General features: G+C 29.7%; 2 protein-coding genes across 8 annotated transcripts; both read left to right on the forward strand.

Moving 5' to 3' along the window:
• Positions 1-1,941: 1,941 nt before the first annotated feature.
• LOC109814008 (ARM REPEAT PROTEIN INTERACTING WITH ABF2) lies at positions 1,942-9,889 on the forward strand. Of its 6 annotated transcripts, none has more exons than XR_002241045.3 (21): positions 1,942-2,437; positions 2,575-2,732; positions 4,242-4,414; positions 4,495-4,615; positions 4,688-4,762; positions 4,870-4,964; positions 5,137-5,212; positions 5,488-5,595; positions 5,911-6,039; positions 6,171-6,239; positions 6,436-6,495; positions 6,644-6,767; positions 6,853-6,992; positions 7,600-7,663; positions 7,765-7,844; positions 8,129-8,193; positions 8,302-8,419; positions 8,518-8,642; positions 9,153-9,248; positions 9,333-9,392; positions 9,482-9,889. XR_002241045.3 is itself a non-coding variant. In XM_020378346.3 (20 exons), the coding sequence occupies exons 1-19, from the start codon at positions 2,191-2,193 to the stop codon at positions 9,214-9,216; spliced, it is 2,091 nt and encodes a 696-aa protein (XP_020233935.1). In that variant the 5' UTR covers positions 1,942-2,190; the 3' UTR covers positions 9,217-9,248; positions 9,333-9,889. The 6 variants fall into 6 exon arrangements, 3 of the variants coding, with proteins under 3 accessions (XP_020233935.1, XP_020233927.1, XP_020233914.1); XR_002241043.3 differs by having other exon boundaries at positions 1,943-2,437; positions 9,330-9,392; XM_020378346.3 differs by having other exon boundaries at positions 9,333-9,889.
• A 5,502-nt stretch (positions 9,890-15,391) lies between these two features.
• LOC109812917 (patatin-like protein 1) lies at positions 15,392-19,499 on the forward strand. 2 transcript variants are annotated; one of them, XM_029273050.2, is made up of 7 exons: positions 15,392-15,718; positions 16,095-16,276; positions 16,412-16,760; positions 17,028-17,318; positions 17,416-17,591; positions 18,005-18,077; positions 19,124-19,499. In XM_029273050.2, exons 1-6 carry the CDS (start codon positions 15,584-15,586, stop codon positions 18,072-18,074), a joined length of 1,203 nt encoding a protein of 400 aa, XP_029128883.1. In that variant the 5' UTR covers positions 15,392-15,583; the 3' UTR covers positions 18,075-18,077; positions 19,124-19,499. The 2 variants fall into 2 exon arrangements, with proteins under 2 accessions (XP_029128883.1, XP_020232573.1); XM_020376984.3 differs by lacking the exon at positions 19,124-19,499 and having other exon boundaries at positions 18,005-18,272.
• Positions 19,500-21,562: the final 2,063 nt, after the last annotated feature.

Below are 21,562 nucleotides of genomic sequence, written 5' to 3' on the forward strand. Positions count from 1 at the left end.
TATAAAAATATATTTATTTAAAAAAATTAATGAAAACTCAACGCGTAGGTGTGGTGGAAGCGGAACAGTACAAGTGCACCGGAAAGTCAACATGTTGTGGTTACATTATCATGATTTGATGCTAGTGATTTTATAACGGATTTGGTTGTGCTTAATTTTAAAATTTATTCTTTCAAATTCAGAAGTGTGAAGTAACTGAGAAATACTGTATGGAAGTATATTTAATATTAACTAATATTTTATTACACGATAAGTATTTATTTTATAAAATATTAGTGTAAAAAAGTACTTTGTATTTTTATATTTTAAAATAATAATTGAAGTGTTATATATATATATATATATGAGAGGTTAAGAATTAGAGGTATAAGTGACTTTGAGTAATATTTAAGAATGTGTGAGAAGTTTGAATTTTTTTTCTTCAGAAAAGTGGGAAAAGATAAAAAATAAATAAATTAGTGTTTTCATAACAAAAAAGACGGTTATTATTTTTAAAGATGACATTTATATTTTAAATATATGTATTTTTCTTATTTTATCTTTAAATATAAATTAGCGGGAAAAAATAAAATACAACTATAACACTATATGATTTTATTAAGTGTTGTTCATTTTATTAAATTTTATGTTATGTTATGTTGAGAAACATTGAAATTAAGTAATTTCTTATGAGTTTTAGATGTTTAAATATTTTTTGGCTAGATGTCCAATTTGATTCTAAGGAGAAAAAAAATATAAGATTTTTTTTTTGAAAACTAAACTCATAAACTCATTAGACAAGCTAAAAAATAAAAGGTCTCGAATTTTGACTTCCTCTTCTTCTACTTTCTAAACTTCTCAAGAGGAAAACAAATTTTCATTGGTACTTGAGTGTTGATCGAGAACTCTTAACTAAAGATCATTTTGTTGAGGTGTGATATGGAGCTTTCTGAAACTCGACGTCTACTCTTCCTCTTTTCTCGGATTTGGCGATTTCAAAAGTAAAGGAACTCAAGACTTTGATTATGTTGAATTGTTTGAGATGTATGTTGATTGATGACAATCAAAATGTTATTATGTTGGTTGATTTCAAATTGAATGATGGATGTTCTAAATTTTGTCGTTATGGAGTATGTTGAGGTGATCTTGGTGATTTTAGCTAAATCATGGTTGCACACAAGTTTTATGCTTGTGTTTTTAGTTCATGTGTGATAATGCATGTAATTATTGTGTTGTTAGTATATTATGTTAAGTTATGATGAGTTACATTAAAGTGTTGTATTATTTAAGCTAAAAAATATGTTATATCTATTAATAATATAAAAAGGAAGAAGTTTTGTAACAACTATTTTTCCTCTAAAAGTTTTTTTATTTATTTATATGTAAATGTGAATCATTCTTAGTATCCTCCTTAACATTTGTTTTAGTATATGTAAAAGAGATAATATGTGATATTAAGAAGAGAGAAATATATCGTTAGTTAAACATATATATTTTTTTGTTTAAAAAATACTAAAAATGTTTTTATCAACACACTTGCACACATTCTTCTAAACATATTCACTTATTACTTAAAATTTATTAAGTATTACTAAATTAATAGAGATAATCATTAAATAATATATAATACTTATATATTTAATAATTTTTAATAAAATTAAATTAATAAAAAAGTGCGTTCGAATAATATGTTAGAGAATGGTCTTTAGATTTTTTCCCTGATACATTATAAACTAATTTTACTTGTCTAAGCTTAAATTATGTGAAACTCAAATAAGTTTATCTATGTTAAATTATCTAATAACATTATTATTTAGCTATATTTTCTCACAACTAAAATTAATTTGACGCGTCATAATATATAATTTTTTAGCTGATCATAAATATGATGTAGTTATTAATTATTAATAATAGAAGAAGAAGAAAAAAAAAAGTGCAGCATAGTACTTCTTCAGTTTGGCCACTATCCAGACCCGGATATGATGCGGCCGGTTGAAAGCCAAGCACATTGTCCTCAAAGTGAGAGAGTGCTTGTTTCCTTTTCCTTTTCTTCTTTGGGTAATTTACATATTCCCAAAATACCCCTTCCATCTGTCGCCCATTCAAATCTGTAATTCCATTTCGACCACCCTCTCTTTCTAGCTCCTTCCTGTAAACCAGAGCAAGGAAGCACTCTGTTCAGAATAGAACTTTCCTTCGCTTCTTTCGTTCATGGAGTTTCAGAGGCGCCAAGATCAGAGCCTCTCCCAGCGCAAGGGCCAGAAGCGGAAGCTCGACGAGGAACACCACCACGAGCGGCAGATCTCGCCGCCGCCGCCCACCGCCGTCGAGCGCGCGGCGCTCCTCTCCGACGTCGCCGAACAGGTGAGCATCCTCGAGTCGACTTTCACGTGGAACGAAGCGGACCGATCCGCGGCCAAGCGCGCCACTCACGCGCTCGCCGATCTCGCGAAGAACGGTAAATCGACGCCTCCGATCTCGCCGCGTGTCGCTGCGTTCGTTTGGATTGCGGTTGCGGTTTGGTGTTTCTTCTTCAGTGTTTCTGTGTGTCGGTTGCATGTGCGTGTGTGAATCGATTGGTGCTTGTGCTTGCAGAGGAAGTGGTGAACGTGATTGTTGAAGGAGGTGCGATTCCGGCTTTAGTGAAGCATCTTCAGGCGCCGCCTCTTAGTGACCGCGTCCAGAAGCCATTGCCGTTCGAGCACGAGGTTGAGAAAGGGAGCGCTTTCGCACTAGGACTTCTCGCCGTCAAGGTATTTTGATTTTTCTCTAACTCTTATTTTGGATTTATTTCATACTTAATTGTTCACACCTCGTACCTTGTTTTATTTTGTAATTTTGATATATGTTCCTTAGCGTTCTGCAAGTTCTGAAGTATATATACGAGATTATGATTGTAAATCCTAGGCTCTGTTTAATTTTTTTTTTTTAATAAACACTCATGGAGAATAAAACAAGATGGTAAAAAGAGCTAACCTTCTCCCATAAGTTAAAATCAGCTATTGAAGAAGTAATATGAGAGCTTCTAAAAATTAGCTTGTGCATAAGCTGGTTTTAACTTATGAGAGAAACTCATTTCTTTTTACCTTCTTGTTTTCTTCTCTTGTAAGTGCTTATTGAGAAGTTTATTCAAATAGGACCCAGGTATTTGTAATGGATTGGAGTATTCTGACTAAATGGTGCGAATGATTAATAATAGTAAAGGGAGGCTTTAAAGATTATACATGAGTGTGTAGTCTTGCTAAATACCGTGTTTCGTGTATTATATGTGTTTTTTCGCATGATAATAATCGTGAATTGAATGGAGTCCTTTCTGAATTCTCCGTTATAACTTATGCATGTATTTGAAGGACGAGAATGGAAATGTTGGAGGTTTATTCCATCATCCTGTATCAGTTTCAGTTCTGTTCTGTTCCATTTTGCAAGTACTATTTCTTCATGCTATCCCATTCAAAAGATGAGGATCAATTAAAACAAAGAGAAGGACAGAGGATGTGAGGGAAAAAGGGTTTAGAATCGTCTGAGAATATAACTATTGTTATTGGTAATAATGCATATGGTTTGTCCTCATGCATCAATTCCATAAGCGGATATGCCATATCAAATCAAGCCTGCTGGTTGCTTGGAATCATTTATTTACTATTACTAGATATTACGAGTTTGTCTGAATGCAATCTGTTTACTGGATGAGGCATTTTGTCTACCTTAAGTTTACCCTTTTTCTATGGTTTTGATGGTAGCCAGCAGTGGTATAACTTCACTGAAGATTTTCAAAGGGTAAAAATTAGGGTCTAGGTGGAAAAGTTACGGTAGGATAAGATGATGGGGGCAATTATTGGAAAAGATGACACATGCCTAACCAAAAACTTGTAAACTGTGGGATATGTTAGTTTTACAATATTACTGCTTGTTGGATTCAAATACTTTAAATGCTTTAAAATAAATGCTTGTTGAAAACTTGTTTAAATTTTTAAATGATCACAAATTGAATCAAATCTCAATATATTGGATGAAGGGTAGAAGTAATGGAAGGGGATGTCCTTAAGCATTCTACTTGGTGCAAGAAGCCACTTGATTTAACAAACAGTCAATTGATGGGGTTTTTATTGTTGTATATAGATAACATATAATTTCATATGATTGCCGTGTAACTTTTAGATTTAGTTGTACTTTTCTTCCTTTTTTTTCTAGCAAATTTATTTATCTGTTAAAACAAGCATATAATAGCTAAACTAATATTTTATTTGAAATGCTTAATACAGCCAGAGCATCAACAGCTCATTGTTGACAGTGGCGCCTTAACACATCTTGTTGATCTTTTAAAGAGGCACAAGAATGGCTTAACTTCTCGTGCAATTAATAGTCTCATTAGAAGGGCTGCAGATGCTATTACTAATCTTGCTCATGAGAACAGCAGCATTAAAACCCGTGTCAGGTTTTGCTTCTTTAAGTGATACCAAATATTAAAATTTAGTCTGGATTTTGTTCTCAATATTATCTGAACTTAATTTGTAGGATGGAAGGTGGAATTCCACCACTTGTTCATTTGCTTGATTTCGCTGATGCAAAGGTGCAAAGAGCAGCTGCTGGTGCTCTGCGAACCCTGGCTTTTAAAAATGATGAAAATAAAAATCAGGTAAGTGGTCATTTCTTTAAGTTGGGGTTTGTATATGTTACAAGTAAGTCACATGACATATTAAATTTCCAGATTGTTGATTGTGATGCTCTTCCAACTTTGATTTTAATGCTACGTTCTGAAGATGCTGCTGTTCATTATGAAGCGGTATGGGTTGTGAAACTTTAATTATAAATGCAAGATTTTGCAATAACCTTGAGCTCTTTCTTTGCACATCTCTTATATTGCACATGCAATGAATTGGATTTTATCAGGTTGGTGTGATTGGAAATCTAGTCCACTCTTCACCTAATATAAAGAGAGAAGTTCTTCTTGCTGGAGCTTTACAGCCAGTTATTGGATTACTTAGGTATATTCTCAATATTGGACCCTGATAAACTGCAACGCCCCTTACCTCTCTACCTTGATTTTATTTTATTATTATTATATGCCCATTTTATTTTTTTGGCAATAATATTCTGTCAGACATACTCCATGAAAGGTATCTTTCAATTAATATGTTATAATGTTTTATTTAACAGTTCCTGCTGTTCTGAAAGCCAGAGAGAAGCAGCCTTGTTACTTGGACAATTTGCAGCAACTGATTCAGACTGCAAGGTAAGCATAAGCTTCAGAATGGAAAGGCTTATTTGCCTGAATAGTGAAGAGGGGCTGAAAGGAAACAATTCATAACTGAACTTTAGTAGGGGAAAATTGTTCAATAACATCTTCATTTCCAAGTTTGATTGCTTTGTATTATTTATTTCTTACTAAATAAAGGTTTTGATGGTCAGAGTACTGGATAGTATAGTTGCTACTCTTGAGATGATGTATCTTATATTATATTCTGTCGCCCCTAGTTTTTACCATTTATTCCACATGGTCTTTTTTAGGTTCACATTGTACAGAGAGGTGCTGTTCGACCTTTGATAGAGATGCTTCAGTCTCCTGATGTACAACTCAGGGAAATGTCTGCTTTTGCGTTGGGGAGATTGGCCCAGGTTGTTCCTTTTTTCTTCTTCAGGTTTTATAATTTACTTGCGTTAGTTGGGAATGTAAAGTTGCCAATATATTCCTGGAAATAAGTTAGTATTTTCTTTATCTGCATAATAGTTTTTGAATGTGTAAGTTATTCCATTCATTTCCATCTTTGCATTAATTCTTATATTTAGTAGGCTTATCTCTGAGAATGGAAGTTATCTTAGTAATATATTACAACTTTTTATATACAACTACTATGCACTATTAAATTAGCCTTACACCATATGCATTTCTTTTGGCCTAATATATATGTATCTTTTTTTTCTTTATTTCAGGACACACATAACCAGGCTGGTATTGCACACAATGGTGGCTTAGTGCCGTTGCTCAAGCTTCTTGACTCAAAAAATGGGTCTTTGCAACATAATGCTGCTTTTGCTCTTTATGGCCTTGCAGATAATGAGGTATGTTATAACTGAGAATTCAAATGAAATGAAGATCTTCTGTCCTAATTGCTTAAAAACCTTGATACTTCTAGACTTAAGTTAATTAACTATTCTCTTTTTTTGGTTATTTATTTTATTTTGTCCCGTAGGATAATGTGTCCGATTTCATTAGGGTAGGTGGAGTTCAGAGACTGCAGGATGGAGAATTTATTGTTCAAGTAAGTTTTCTCTTTAATACCTACTTTAGCTTTGATTTCAGGGTTTCTTCTTTTACCCTTGGATGCCTATATTAAAGGGAATTAAAATACTTAATAATTGCATTTAAATATTTGTAATTTTAAGAACAAGAGGAAAATAGATTAATCTTGGATCTATATTGACCTTTAAGGAATAAGGATATGGTTTTTATTGCAGGCAACTAAAGACTGTGTTGCCAAGACGTTGAAAAGATTAGAGGAGAAGATCCATGACCGCGTAAGATGTCATATTCACATTACTTTCTGCATTTTGATGTTAATAAATATCATGGAAAATGATGGCGGTGCTACTGACTAATATAATGATTATCAGTTTTTATAAGTTCATGTTCAAATTTGTAATCGGATATTTTTCATTTTTGTAGGTGCTGAACCATTTGTTATATCTTATGCGAGTTTCAGAAAAGGGTTGTCAAAGACGAGTTGCTTTGGCTCTTGCACATCTTTGTTCTGCAGATGATCAGAGACAAATTTTTATTGATCACTATGGTATGCATCTTGGTATTTTTTTTCAATGGGTTTGGTTCTTGTTGCTTCTCGTTTTATAAACTTTTTTTTGCGCTTGTTCATGCAGGTCTTGAGTTGCTTCTTGGGCTTCTTGGCTCATCTAGCTCTAAGCAGCAACTTGATGGTGCTGTGGCTTTATGCAAGTTGGCCAATAAAGCCTCAACCCTGTCTCCTGTGGATGCTGCTCCTCCTTCTCCAACACCACAGGTAAATCCTGTTGGCTTGTCATTAGTTTTCAAAATTTTACTGCCTGGAGTTAAATTATAAAAGGAAGTGCTTTGATATGATCTTAACAGACCATATGTACTTGATGTCACAAGTTTTATTGTTCCCTTTACTTTCATCGTGGTATTGGAAATTATTGCATCCGCTGTTTTATGTTTAAACTTTCTTCACCGATAAGATTTTTTAAACACATTCATTCACCGTTTTACTGATATGGATCCTACCATATGTGTAGAAATACTTTGTTGTTTAAATTTTCTTCTCATCCCATTGTCATATACAGTAGTTAGTAGCCAATAACAATGACTTTCTAATATATTTTTAATTTTTATTATTTGTATATGATATTTTGTGATGACTGATGACATGTCTAGTTATAAATATATTCCATTTAAATTATAATCATTTAATGATCTAACAATTGGCAGTCATTATGATCAATGCGATTGCTTGCTGTTTTACATGCTTGCCACTTACATAAGAATCCTGATGACAAGCTCCCTCTTCACTCTGCCTTGGCTAAATAATTCTGGAACAAGGATTTTCTAAAATCTGGTATGTTTATGATCACAGACTATTCTTCTTGCAGGTCTATTTAGGAGAGCAGTATGTAAACAATGCCACATTGTCTGATGTTACCTTTTTGGTTGAAGGTTGATGCTTTTTGTCCACATTATATCGTCTCCTGAAATGTGGTGTTGTAGCTTCAGTTGGCATGTGTAGTTAACTGGGTAACCTTTGTTCTTTGTTGCAGGCAAACGATTTTATGCTCATAGGATTTGTCTACTTGCATCTTCAGATGCATTTCGTGCAATGTTTGATGGTGGTTACAGGGTGAGTTTGAGCTTCACCAATGAATTATCTTTCTCCTTGCCCCCACCCTTAGAGCCCATTCAATGAATAAGGATGCCACATGAAGCAATCTTTTAATTCCTTTACACCATTACAAAAAAAGTATGTTGGTCATAAAAAGAACTTTATTGACTTCACTTGGTTTCATGATGTAAATTATTTATCACCTATGGTTTTAGCTGTTGATTCGAGGGGTGAATTTAAATATTTAGTACATACTACCAGTGATTGTCAGTGATGTAAAAATGTGTTTTATTGCATGACAGGAGAAGGAGGCAAGAGACATAGAGATTCCAAATATTAGATGGGAGGTTTTTGAGTTGATGATGAGGTCTAGTAAATTCTGTAGTCATCTTTTTTATTGAAGTTTGTGAAATGTGAATGCTTCTAATAATTTCTGGACAACTTATATCTTATTGTTTATTTGATATCTATCCAGATTTGTATATTGTGGATCAGTTGATGTCACTCTGGATATTGCTCAGGATCTTCTTCGAGCAGCTGATCAATATCTTTTGGAAGGACTTAAGAGACTCTGTGAGTACACAATTGCACAGGTGAGCTAGGAAATTTTTTTTTATATTAGTGTATGTATCCCTGCACTAAATATTAGAGTTGAAAGTGGGCTCCTCATTACCGCATGTCTTTGTCACAGGATATATCGTTAGAGAATGTGTCAAGTATGTATGAACTTTCAGAAGCCTTCAATGCAATATCATTGAAGCATGCATGCATCCTTTTTATCTTGGAGCAATTTGATAAATTGAGTGCAAGGCCAGGGTACTGATCTGTTTCCCTCAATCCTGTTCTTTATTTCCTGTGGGTGTTTTTTTACCCTACAATATCTTCATAGTCGTGTATAATGAACTTGGTTATCTGACTTAGTAGTGTTGACGAGGTTTTCTTGTTCCGATATTCCTTTAAACATGGTTTATTATTGTACGGTATTCAGATTGGATACTAATATGAAGAATGATGTGCTGGTTTTATTTTATTTTATTTTTTATTTGGGGGGAGTGTGGTGACTTGTGTTTTATATATATAGCTGGGCATTTGCTGTTTATTTCATTTTTTGTGCATATTAAGTTGTGTTCTTAGTTCTGCTTGCTTTTAAACAAAAATAAGGCCAACTTTTGGTTTGAAATAAACTGGATAGTTCAGTTTCAGGTTGCTTAAGCAGGGTTTCTGGATGTTGCCGTAGTACTTAAATTATGAATATGATGATTGTAATTCACACATTTAACAAGGCTTGTGACGGACTAATTCTTCACCTTATATTTCTGCTTGTAGGCACTCTCTTCTGATTCAGCGAATAATACCAGAGATCCGCAATTACTTTGTTCAAACTCTGTAAAAGGCCAACAACTCCCATAACAACCGACTGTAGTATGCATCCATTCTATTCTTGACCTCTAACCAATTGTGTTGTACAGAATGTAGATGATGTTATTTCTTTTGTTGAACCAGAAGGGGATAGCTTGGCCAAAAGAAATATCTAACGCCTAAGTCATACTTCTCTTTTTAAATGAGGTGTAAGCCCCTTTCTGTCTGTAATGTCATTATCATAGATATAGCAAATATGACCTTCACGAACATTTTTTTTTCTTGCAATGTGATAGTGACTTGACAGTTCTCTCAGATGACTACGTGAGGAAATTACCATTGTTGACTTCATGACTATAGGTGTGAATATTGTTTCCCGAATGTATATATGGCGAAAAGTTGGTTTTCTGCAAGGAAATTGAGCTGCTGTGATAACTTCCGCCGGACCATTAAATCCTGTCATATGACATGGAAATCTGTTGTAAATTATTGTTGCAATTACTTCATTTAAATATTCGGATGTCCGAAGGCATGCTTCTGACGCTGCTCAAAATTTTACTATATTATGCATATAGTCCAGCAACAAGAGTTTTTGATTTATGATTGAAAAGAAATAATTAGTTGATGGCAGAAACTGGAAGTGTCATATGTATACAGTTAGCTTTGATCTAATTATCGTAACTGACTAGTGATTAAGCTGCAAACCCTAATTGACTTCTTACTAACCGTAAAAGCATGTGTATCACATCAACGCTCGACAATGGCCAACAGAGATGTTCGGTGCTTGCATAATCCAAGCATGAAGATTGAAGAGTCCTCTGATGCCTTGCACCGGGGGAAGGTACCCAGCCCGACTTCGGAAGGAATTATTGAAACGCTGAAGCCAGAAGATGGTAAAGATAGTCTGTTGGACAAAAATAGTTGGCATAAAATGTTTATAGACCTAGAAGTGTTGGATAAAAGCAGTTAAGTTAAAAGTAAACGATAGCTGTTCGATAATAAGTGTTGTGTGTGAAAAAAATGTTTTAAAATAATTGTTTTGTTAATTTTTTAATATAGCATTAATTATGTAGTATAAAATTAATTATGTAATATAAAATTAATTTTGTAAAATTATCATTCTTTTCCATATAATAACTACTTATTCCGTACTATTTTGTTTGGTGCTTTAGGAATTTGTCTTTCAATTTGAATGTTATTTTACGATATTAATATAATATTAATTATTTTTTTTCTCATTATTGGTGAGAATATAAAGGTTTAAGGATATATTGAAAAATTACATAATTTATTTTATGAAATTAGACACATTATTGTATTTCTTATACATTGTATCAAAATCTTAAAAAGTAAAAAGAAAAAAAAAAAAAGAAACAAGCAAAGTACCATTTTTATTTTTATTTTTTTTACAAGTTGGTAGAAGGGATAATGGCCCTAAATGAGAGAGGGTCATATGAATGGAGATATATACCAAGTTTCACAATAAACATATGTTGAAGGTTTTTAAGTTTTATCAAAACTCTTAAAAAGGAACTTTTAAGTTTTATCTATAAAATTTATGAGGAGAGGTATTTGTGGAGAAAAGAAAAATTAAAAGGGGGTTAAATAGTGTCAATATAAAATACAATGTTTTTTTGAAACAACGAAATTGTAATGAAAGTTTAAAAGAATGTAAATAAAGTAAATCAATACAATGAAATAGTAATGTAAGTCTAAAAGAGTGTAAAAGAAGTAAATCAAAGCACATGAAATATTTTTATCAACCATAGAGATTATGCCTATTTTTTGATTAACTTGATCAAGTTTTACCATTTTTTATAAAGACACAAATATTATTTTACAAGTTATTTCTGGTTCAACCTAACTATTTTTTGATTTGTTTCTTCAAGTAAACTATTAGAGTATTATTTAAAAAACAAAATCTCTTCGAACTTCAACACTAAGTATTATTTAAACACAATGTCTTCTAAGCTTCAAGCTAAACACTCAATTTAAGCTGAGTAAAGATAACAAACACCATCTTACTCACAAGATGTGATATAAGTTTTGATTGCAAAACTTTATAAAGAGTTTATAAAGAATGATTATGAAGGTCCTTCTCTATTCTTTGTGATGATCAAACTCCTTTATACAGGTGATATTCGAAGATAACTGTAGCAAATCCTTGAATATTACTCATCGACTTCGTCTTCTTTCCTTGTAAAGTTAAGTGTTCATTGGTGTAATAAATGCATGTATCAAATATATTTTACCAAATGATCACTTCTTAATTAATCCAGAAAGTTACTTATCATCTTTATGGTACAAAAAGGAAGGAATTGTTGCACATACCAATCAAAAATGACTTTTTAAACGACTTCACATACCTTCAAATATTTGCTTGTCCTTTTTTGGATAAAAGGAAAATCATCATTCCTTTATGAATTTCAAGTATTAAAAAAGTTTTTATTCTTTCTATGTTAATGAATAATATGAAAGCATATAATAGAAATATCATACATATTAAATGTGATATCTAAAGTATTTGTCTCAAATAGACAAAATATTCCGTCTGAGGGGTTATTATGCATTTCATCTTTCAAAATTTTCTTAAAGTTATTGTCTTAGACATATGATCTTTTATACATATCTTTTACAAATATGTTTGAATTTGTTAACATTAAAACATAACTTTTTGAGGGATCTTAGTTCATCCATTAATCCAATATTCTTTCTCTTTTTAATGGTGACAAATACATTTTTGAAAAACATATTTTTAAGCGCATAAGATCTAGTAGTGTTCATTTTAGATGATATATATCCATACAAAACATATAATCATTATCATATTAAAATATAATATAAAACATGTGTGATAAAAATCATGTAGTGTATAAATTGTGAGAGTTTAGAAAAACAATCTCCCCTTGAGATTATAGCTTAAAAGTCAAGAGAAAAAAAAATACTCCTTTGCTTGCTTACTCCCTCTTTTGTCATAATAATAAATAAAAAAAACTAGTCCAAGGGGGGTAGATTGAGAAATATATATATATATATATATATATATATATATATATATATATATATATATATTTACTAACATGAATTTTATCTTTCTTTTATCTGAACACATGACTAGAAATTGAGAAATCAAGTAAACTTATAATCGTGAAGCACTTGATTTTTTTCTTCTGAGCAACACACACACACAAGTAAACTTGTAATAAAAGGAAAAACTCTGACATAAGATAACCTAACATACGTGTGCTGGCTCTATTGCTTTGCATGCAAATAAAGTTGTCACGAAGTTCCTACTTCCAAGTCTAAAAGACCCAAGCGATGGAGTGCTTCTTGTGTTATTACCTAAAATCAATTTAGCATATCCATTGTAATTAACTTTATGTTTTAATGTAAAGTTTATGAATAAATTAATTTTAATACGTACATATTTAATAATTTGGATTATGTTGCCCTCCTCACCGTTAGGCCTTAATAGTGTTTTGTTTGGCTGCCTGCTAACTATGTAATTCACGAAGCCATCTAATGTTCCTGTTGCTTGGCCAGCACATCATGATCAAGTGGCATATGTCATATGTTTATGCCTCGCGTTTACCATTTACCATCAAGACTTTAGAGTGCATGGCCATGGGACAGGTTATAAAAATAAAATTAAATAAAACTTATTGTATAGAATTAAATATGTTTTTGTTCTTGTAAAATGAATAAATTTTACTTTTTGTAAAAAATGTAATTTTTTTTATTTTTAAATTAAATTATTACTTTTGGTCTCTTTAATGATACCATATTAACATAAGTCACTCTTAATTTTTTTTATTCTAAATCTTTAAATGAATGTTATTAATTTATATACATGAATTAAAATGGATATTAGATATAAAATCAATTATTTCATATTTTAGAGAAGAGGAAAGGGTCCATTTATTAAACTTAAAAAGAAATATTTTCAAACAAATGCTATTAAAAAAAATAATTTTTTAAGAAGCAGATAAGAGTTGATTATAAAATTAAAAAAACAGAAAACTGTTTTTTTATTTTATTTTATAATTTTTTTAATTTTAATTTAGACAAACACATTAAAAAATAAAAAAGTACTTATTTTATTTAAAAATGTATTTACAAGAATTTTTTTAAAAACAAACGAATCCAAAATCACAACGAATAAAATCAAAATTTTCTCATATCCTTTTAGCCCAAGTATAAAAGGCTTACACCAAATCTAATTTGTTAATAGACCTCAATCTTACAGTATACAGTAACTTAATATATATGGTAACTTTGATAAATTTTGTAACACTCAATTAATAAATTATAAATAATCAACAAAATTGTTTGATTTGATCTAGTTAAAAAAAATTATTAAATTTTTATATTAATTAACCATGGAAAATAATAAATTAGTTTCTATGAATTTTTTGTAATAAATACTAAAATATATATATAATTAAATCATTTGAGTTGATTATTTGATTGATTAATTATTATTTTTAGCAATAATTATTTACAATAATTATTAGTAGATTATTTTAATTTTACGAATCCTTTTAGAAATATATAGTTTATATATAATAACATTAATTTTAAAAAATTTATATTGCTAAGTAAATTTTTTAATTTTAATTAATAAATAAAAAATTAATTTAATATATTATTAGATTGTGTGCTTTGCATCAATTATTTATGGATTAATTTTCCTTACAGTTAAAAAACAGTAAATAATTTTTAATATATATATACACACACATATATATATATACACTATTATTTATTTAAAAATGTAAAAATCAAATTAATCTATAAATAATTTACGTAAAGAATTGTTTTTAAAAAAAAATTAAGTTATTGAACAAACAATTAACTCAAATGATTTAATTATTTCATTAAATCTTAAAAGATTCATTAGTACCAACATACATTGATCCAGTTAGTATTACCATTCGTACTTAAGTCTCAATGTATTTAGTTCGAGAAATTCATTAATTTATTACAATAAAACGCTACAAAATTGATATAATTATATCTATGTACAAAAATTTTTTTTGTGTAAAATTAATCTTTTAATATTTTTATAATTAATTAAAAAAACTAAATAAATAAATAATATAATCAATTAAATCAAATAATTTTTTTTACAGTAAATCAAATCACGCTTTTAACTGATTGATTAAAGATATTGAATTGGTTGTGTCAAATATATAAGTTAATATATATATATATATATAGGATTACTAGGGTTAGTCTAGTAGTTAGGTAGGGAGAGATTGATATATATCTAAAGATTTAGATGTAATATAAACGAATCTTATCCTTATATAATAATATTTTATAAAAAAAATCTTTCAAATCAAATCAAATAATTTACTATATGTATTATATATGTCAAATAATCTATGCTTATTTAATAATTTAGATTTAGATTTGGTGGAAGTTTTAGAACGAATATTATCCTAAACTACTTACAGTAGGTAAAAAAAAAAGTTTTACAGCATAATAAATCAACTTTTAAAACTGTTTATCAAATTTCTTTGTTTTAATCTTTAATTTATATTTATATTACTCCGACAAAGCCAAAGTGGCCTAGCGATATAGGGTGTCACCAAAGTTTTTTCTTAGAAATTACCACAGTTAAAACTTATATCATTTATGAAACACATTATTGGTAGAAATTACAGGTGCCTTCAGTAACTAAAAAATATTTGCAAAAGTCTACGTGTAATTCTTCATCTTCCCCTTTATTATTATTTTTTTTTGTTTTAACGATGTTTGGAGCATACATTATTGAACGTGGAACCTTATGCAAATCGATTGGATGTTCCTGCTCGTATAGCTCCTTTAGAGAAAAGAATCTAAAACAAATTATTTAATCTATATAATATAAACATTTAATTGATAGATTAGGTTTCTATTTTTCAACAAAATCTATTTATAATTTTAAGAAAATTTATCTATAATTTTTAAAAAATAAATTAGTAATTTTATATACAAAGAAAAAAATGTAATATATTATTCACTTATTTTCTTTTATTTTTCTTGATACTAATCTATCTAATTGTCAATGTAAATTGATAGATAAAAAATGATTTGAACTTTACGTATTTCCTTTTCTATCCTTAGTTTCTCTTATGCTTTATAAATTCTCTTATCCAATTGTGTTGGAATATGAAAATCAAGCCGCAAATACGATGCCATCTAAATTGCCCTATAAATAGGACGGTAACGAAACGAATCAAACATCCAACGAAAACGTAAATCTAGATTTCTTTTACGCTCTTCTTTCCATATTGCAAACAATTCTAAAGCTTCCATATTATATTTGGCTTTCCTTGGAAATATAACCTTACAGATAAACTTCAAATTTTCAAGTATATTCAGACAGTAATTAAGTTAGTGATCAATAATATATGGAGAGAAAAAAATCATCAGTCCTACAGCATCCGAGCAATGGAAACTTGGTCACTATTCTCAGCATCGACGGAGGTGGTATCAGGGGCATTATCCCCGCAACTGTTCTAGCTTTTCTTGAAGCGCAGCTTCAGGTATATACCATATGTTATATGTGCATGTCATTACATTATAATGTGCTTCTGTCTAATTAGGGTGTGTCGATTCTATTTTTAATACATTGTTCTCATCTCTTTTAAGTCTTTCGTTGCTATTTATCAACTTTATTAATATTTTATTTCTCTCATGATAACTTAATGATAAATGATAAAGATAAAATTGATATATCATAAATTCGTTTTATAAAAATAAAATAATTATTATATTAGTATGAATGGTTGGATTGAAAAGTGTGTTATAATAAGTAGAGTGTATATATATAGTGATCCTCAGAAGGAAAAACAGATTATCTTACTTTGTGGTTAATTAACACTAACATGTTAACGACAATCTATATATACATGCATGCAGGAGTTGGACGGTGAGGATGTAAGGCTTGCAGACTATTTTGATGTGATTGCAGGAACAAGCACAGGTGGTCTTGTAACTGCCATGTTAACTGCTCCAAATCATAATCAGAGACCACTATTCGCTGCCAAGGATATCAAGCCCTTTTACTTGGATCATTGCCCTAACATTTTCCCACAACACAGGTATGGTATATATATATATATATATATAAAAGCATAGTTTCAACTAATTAGAGAGTGATAGCATTTCTCACATTAATTATTATAAGATCAATGCTATAATTGTTTATGAATTATATTTGAATTGAACACATGCAGTGGTCTGTGGGGATCGATAAGAAAGTTGGTGAGATTACTAGGAGAACCGAAATACGATGGAAAATACCTTGAAGGAGTGGTGAGGGAGAAACTAGGAGAGACACGTTTGCATGAAACGCTGACGAATATTGTGATTCCAACCTTTGACATAAAGACTCTGCAACCAATCATCTTCTCCTCTTATCAAATAAAGAGGTCTCCTTGCTTGGATGCTCGACTCTCTGATATATGCCTCGGCACCTCTGCTGCACCTACTTATCTTCCACCCTACCACTTCAAGAACCAAGATCAACAAGGGAACATAAAAGAATTCAACCTCATCGATGGTGGCGTTTGTGCTAATAATCCGGTATATGTTTATAAATTAACTATTTCTTTCTACTATTTATTAGAAAATTTTTAGTTCAAGTAATTTGTGTTACATCAGTATGAAATTACGATTGAAAATATTATTATAGGAACCAATACTTTACTCCTGTAGGGACTAAATTAGTGGAAATAAATTATACATTTATACCTCCTTTCAAAAAAAAAATTCAATAGAGACTACATATATTTATTTTCTAATAGCAATTGAGGACTAATTATTTACGTTTTGGGGAATTTGATGATGCAGAGTTTTGTGGCCATGAATCAAGTAATTAATGAAAATTCCGAGTTATTTTCTATGAAGCCAATGGAATATGGTCGTTTCTTGATAATCTCTCTAGGCACTGGGACCCCCAAGAATGAACAGAAATTGGATTCAGAAATGGCAGCAAAATGGGGTGTATTGGATTGGTTAATCCACTGTGGTTCCACTCCATTGATAGATGTGTTTACTCAATCCAGTGGGGATATGGTTGATTTCAATATTGCCACTGTCACTCAAGCACTACATTCACAAAATAATTACCTCCGGATACAGGTGTTGTAATTAATTACCAATACCTCTAATCTTTCTCCTTTCTTTTATAATAAAAATATTAATAATATAGTCTTTGGGAAATTGAATGAACATACAGGACGATACGTTGACGGGTACGGAATCATCACTTGATATTGCCACGAAAGAGAATTTGGAAAAACTTAGCCAAATTGGAGAGAGGTTGTTGAAGAAAGCAGTATCTCAGATCAATTTCGATACGGGTTTGCTTGAGCCCTTGGGAAATGGGGAGACCAATCAAGACGCTCTCACAAGGTAACATTAAAAACTACATAGACAAAATAAGCAGTAGCATAATTTATTGAAAATCATAAAATCTTATGAGTCTCATTTTATTTTTATGAACTTTTATGATATATTTTTTATTTTTAATAAATTTTAATGAAGAGAAATGGTGTCATCATACTTTATAACGCATCCTTTTATCATATTACAAGAAAAAATATATTCAAAAGAATATGTTATAAGTACCTAGATACTCTAGATTTTTTAATTTCTAAAAGACAATAAACAAAATACCCGACAAAGATCCTGTTTATAATGAAAACAACATTATTCACATAAACAATTCCAAAAATATATCAGCAATTTTCGTGAAAAACTATACCACATTCATACTCTTTAGCAGAGCAAGTAAAATTAATTAATATTGGTGTTAATCTTTGTAGGTTTGCGAAAATACTTTCACAAGAAAGGAGGCTCCGAGAATTGAAATCTCCTCACACTGACAAGACCTGAGACGTTCGTTGTTCATGAATTCTGAGTTTCCATTCTATGTTTTAGAGTTCTTCTATTTAATGTTACTCAATAGAATTTAGGTTTTTTTTTGTTTGGTAGAGAATAAAATTTAGGTTTCAATTTCATGTATTCTTTATTTCTTTTATGTGTAAACGTGTTTTTGTTCTTTTATATTCATTATCAAGATTTTTTATTTTATGATTAATTAGTACTATTTGAGTTTTTTTCTAAAGTATTTACAAAAGAAGAAGAAAAAAAAAATCTCCGTAATGTTGAGTTGTAACAGTAAAATATTTTGGACTACTCTGCATACTGAGAATTGAACTCGTGATATACGGGCTTTTAATGGACCGTATTGTTTGGATTATTTTATTTTTGAAACTTGGACAATACTTTAAAGGCTTAAATATGTTTAAACTATCTCAAATTAACTTGATTTTTAGATTATTACTTTTTAATTTTTTTTTATAATTATTTGACAAATTATTTTTTTAATTAAGTACTTGACGTTAATTTCTTCTGTTAAATGATGACGTGACAAATAGACTGTCACGTCATCACCTAACAGTGTGTCTGTCACATTATCCAAGGGACTGCCACATGGACATGGTGATGAAGTGACAAACACTGTTGAGTGATGACGTGGCAGGACCAACGTCAGGTAAGTATTTAAAACAAAAAATAATAAATTAATAGGTAGTAATCTGAAAACTAACCTAATTAGAAGTAGTAATCTGAAAAACCGACCTAATTGAAGGTAATAATCTGAAAACCGACTTAATTGACTAATTATAACATTAGATCAACTTATATTTATTACTTAATTTTTATTTTATTTTATCTTTAATAAAAGCACGAAGTGTCTCGACCTTACTAGTGGAAATAAAAAGATTTGAAACTCATTTTTTTTATTTTTCATCTGAGATAATTATTTTATACTAAACAATCTTCTAATTTCATTTCTTATCTAATTTTTTCTCTCCATTTTCAATTCTTTTTTTCTATTTATTTTATACCAAAGAAGGACTAAGAAAAGTCGTTCAATGCAGGTTAACAATGCAGGGATTAGTGGAACTGAAATTAAAAACACTGATTTATTCCAAGGAGTCCCGCAGAATCGTTTGGCGAATTTGGTGAGTATATGACATCTTAAAATCTAGTTAATAGATGCGAAAAGTTTTACATTGTTCTAAAGGTACCTAAGTTTGCCACTTTTCAACAGTATTTTAAATTCCAACAACAGAATGATTATGTTTTGCTACCCAGTCCTGTGTATAAATTATGAAGAATTATTTTTGCATGAGTATTTTTAAAAAAAAATTAATGAAAGAAATTTTAAAGATTCTTTCAATTTTATATTTAGTTCAATTTTTATTTATTATAATTATTTAATAATTAAGTTTTAAATTTAAATATTTTTTTAGTTTATGTAAAACGAATAAATTTTAATTTTAATTCTTCAAAAATATATTCTTTATTTTTATCTCTCTAAAATTTTTAAATATTATTTTTTATCCTTGTAAAATTTTCAGATTACTACTTTCAATTAGGTCGGTTTTCAGATTACTACCTTCAATTAAGTCGGTTTTTCAGATTATTACCTCCAATTAGGTCAGTTTTCAGATTACTACCTATTAATTTATTATTTTTTGTTTTAAAAACCTGACTATTTTTTTCCTTCAATTTAGTACTTGACATTGGTCCCTCTCTGTCAAGTGATGATGTGGCAGACAGACTGCCACATCATCACCCAACAGTGTTTGCCACGTCATCACCATGTCCACGTGGTAGTTCCTTGAATGCCGTGGCAGACACTGTTGAGTGATGACGTGGCAGTTCGTTTGTCACGTCATCATTTAACAGAACAAACTAATGTTAGGTACTAAATTGAAAAAAAAATAATTTGCCAAGTAATTTTAACAATTTTTTTTTTTAAAAAGTAGTAATATGAAAATCGAGCTAATTTAAGATAGTTTAAACATATTTAAGTTTATTTTAAACAAGCTTAATTGCATTGAGATGACATAGTTTATTTTACCTAGAATGCAACGAGAATAAAATGAGATTTTAACCTGCAACTCTTTATTTCATAATTTCATATAGTGTTAATGAGTAGGAATAAGAGAAATATAATATTAATGTAAAAAAAATTGTGGAGATTAAAAGTGCACGTATATTTATTAGTATTAAATAACTAATATAACTTTTTAAAATCAAATAAAAGACAAATTTTTATTAATATTATATGTCTCAATTATAATTTAATCACTTTTATTAATTTTTCTGTTATATAATTGTTTTTTTAAGTTTGTATTTTTTCTTCGAATATTTAACTGGCTGAAATAAAATATTATTCTTTGTCATAATTTTTTATATTTCACTAAATATAATTATATTTTACCAACAAGTTATTAATTTAATAGGAATTAAGTTTTAATTCAAATAAGGTCTTGAAAAAAATGTAATTAAGATAATAAATCTCATTAAATATAATTAGTCGAATTTTTTTTAACAGAAACTAATAATTAACAATAAAGTATATAAATATTTCATACATATTTCTATAAAAATATATATATATATATATATATGTACAAATAATATATTTTATTGTTAGAACGAGAGGAGAACATGAATTTAATTATAAGTACAAAAATATCCTTATTAATATGAGGCATATTGAAAAATGACTAAAAATGAATTTAGAAAAATTTAAATTCAAAATAAACAATATGATATCGGAGACTTTAAATAAAAATCCGTCCGATGAAATCCATTGTATTTTATTTTAAGAATTGTTGAAATAGAAATTAATATCTGGAAATATAGAGATGATCTCCAAACTATGGTGTAACTGGTGTTGGATTAGGGAATCACGATTGACAATTTCGAACCTTGGTGATCTGAATAAACTATCGAAGTAAGTTTTGTGCAAATTCCTTTCTAAAGCATAGCTTTTGCACTGTTTTATCTATTTTTCATTAATAGTTTTTGTTCTTGGCCCTATTTTTTTAGGTCCTAAGTACTGATCCATGGCTTTAATCAATCACCATCATTGCTCCATTGTAATTGATTACAGGAGGAAGGAGCTTGGAAAGAAGGTGTTGCTTAACGTTCACAAGAAGTGTTGTTAAAACGATGATTGTAGTCAATATGTTATTGTCCTTATATGGATTTAGTAAACATTAGAAATATACTCCTCAGTTCGTGTTACTTTCTGTCTCTGGTTTCAGATAAGGATACTGCGTGCATGCCTGCGTTCTTTTGACAAGCTAGCTAACACAAGTTATTTTTTTCTTCATAAAGTGTCAACTGTCTTCAAATAAATCAACACCAAAAGTTGGCTTTAGAAAGATGAGACATGTTATCAGATGTTGCTGCTTTTCATTTATAATATTTATAAAATTTATGAATTTATTTTAATATTTGATGATGATATATAAAAATTAAAATTTAATTTATATTTTTTTTTATCTATAGCCAAATTA

This window comes from Cajanus cajan, chromosome 7 (assembly GCF_000230855.2).
Source record: "Cajanus cajan strain Asha chromosome 7, NIPB_CcT2T_4, whole genome shotgun sequence".
NCBI classification, from domain to species: Eukaryota; Viridiplantae; Streptophyta; class Magnoliopsida; order Fabales; family Fabaceae; genus Cajanus; species Cajanus cajan.

Bases quoted from the DNA above. Each gene is read 5' to 3' on its own strand.
- LOC109814008 (XM_020378346.3), top strand. From the start codon at position 2,191: ATGGAGTTTCAGAGGCGCCAAGATCAGAGCCTCTCCCAGCGCAAGGGC. The intron at 4,965-5,136 runs GTATATTCTCAA...TTTATTTAACAG, and splicing joins CCAGTTATTGGATTACTTAG to TTCCTGCTGTTCTGAAAGCC. The intron at 8,643-9,152 runs GTACTGATCTGT...TTCTGCTTGTAG, and splicing joins AAATTGAGTGCAAGGCCAGG to GCACTCTCTTCTGATTCAGC.
- LOC109812917 (XM_029273050.2), top strand. From the start codon at position 15,584: ATGGAGAGAAAAAAATCATCAGTCCTACAGCATCCGAGCAATGGAAAC. The intron at 16,277-16,411 runs GTATGGTATATA...GAACACATGCAG, and splicing joins AACATTTTCCCACAACACAG to TGGTCTGTGGGGATCGATAA. The intron at 17,319-17,415 runs GTGTTGTAATTA...ATGAACATACAG, and splicing joins ATAATTACCTCCGGATACAG to GACGATACGTTGACGGGTAC.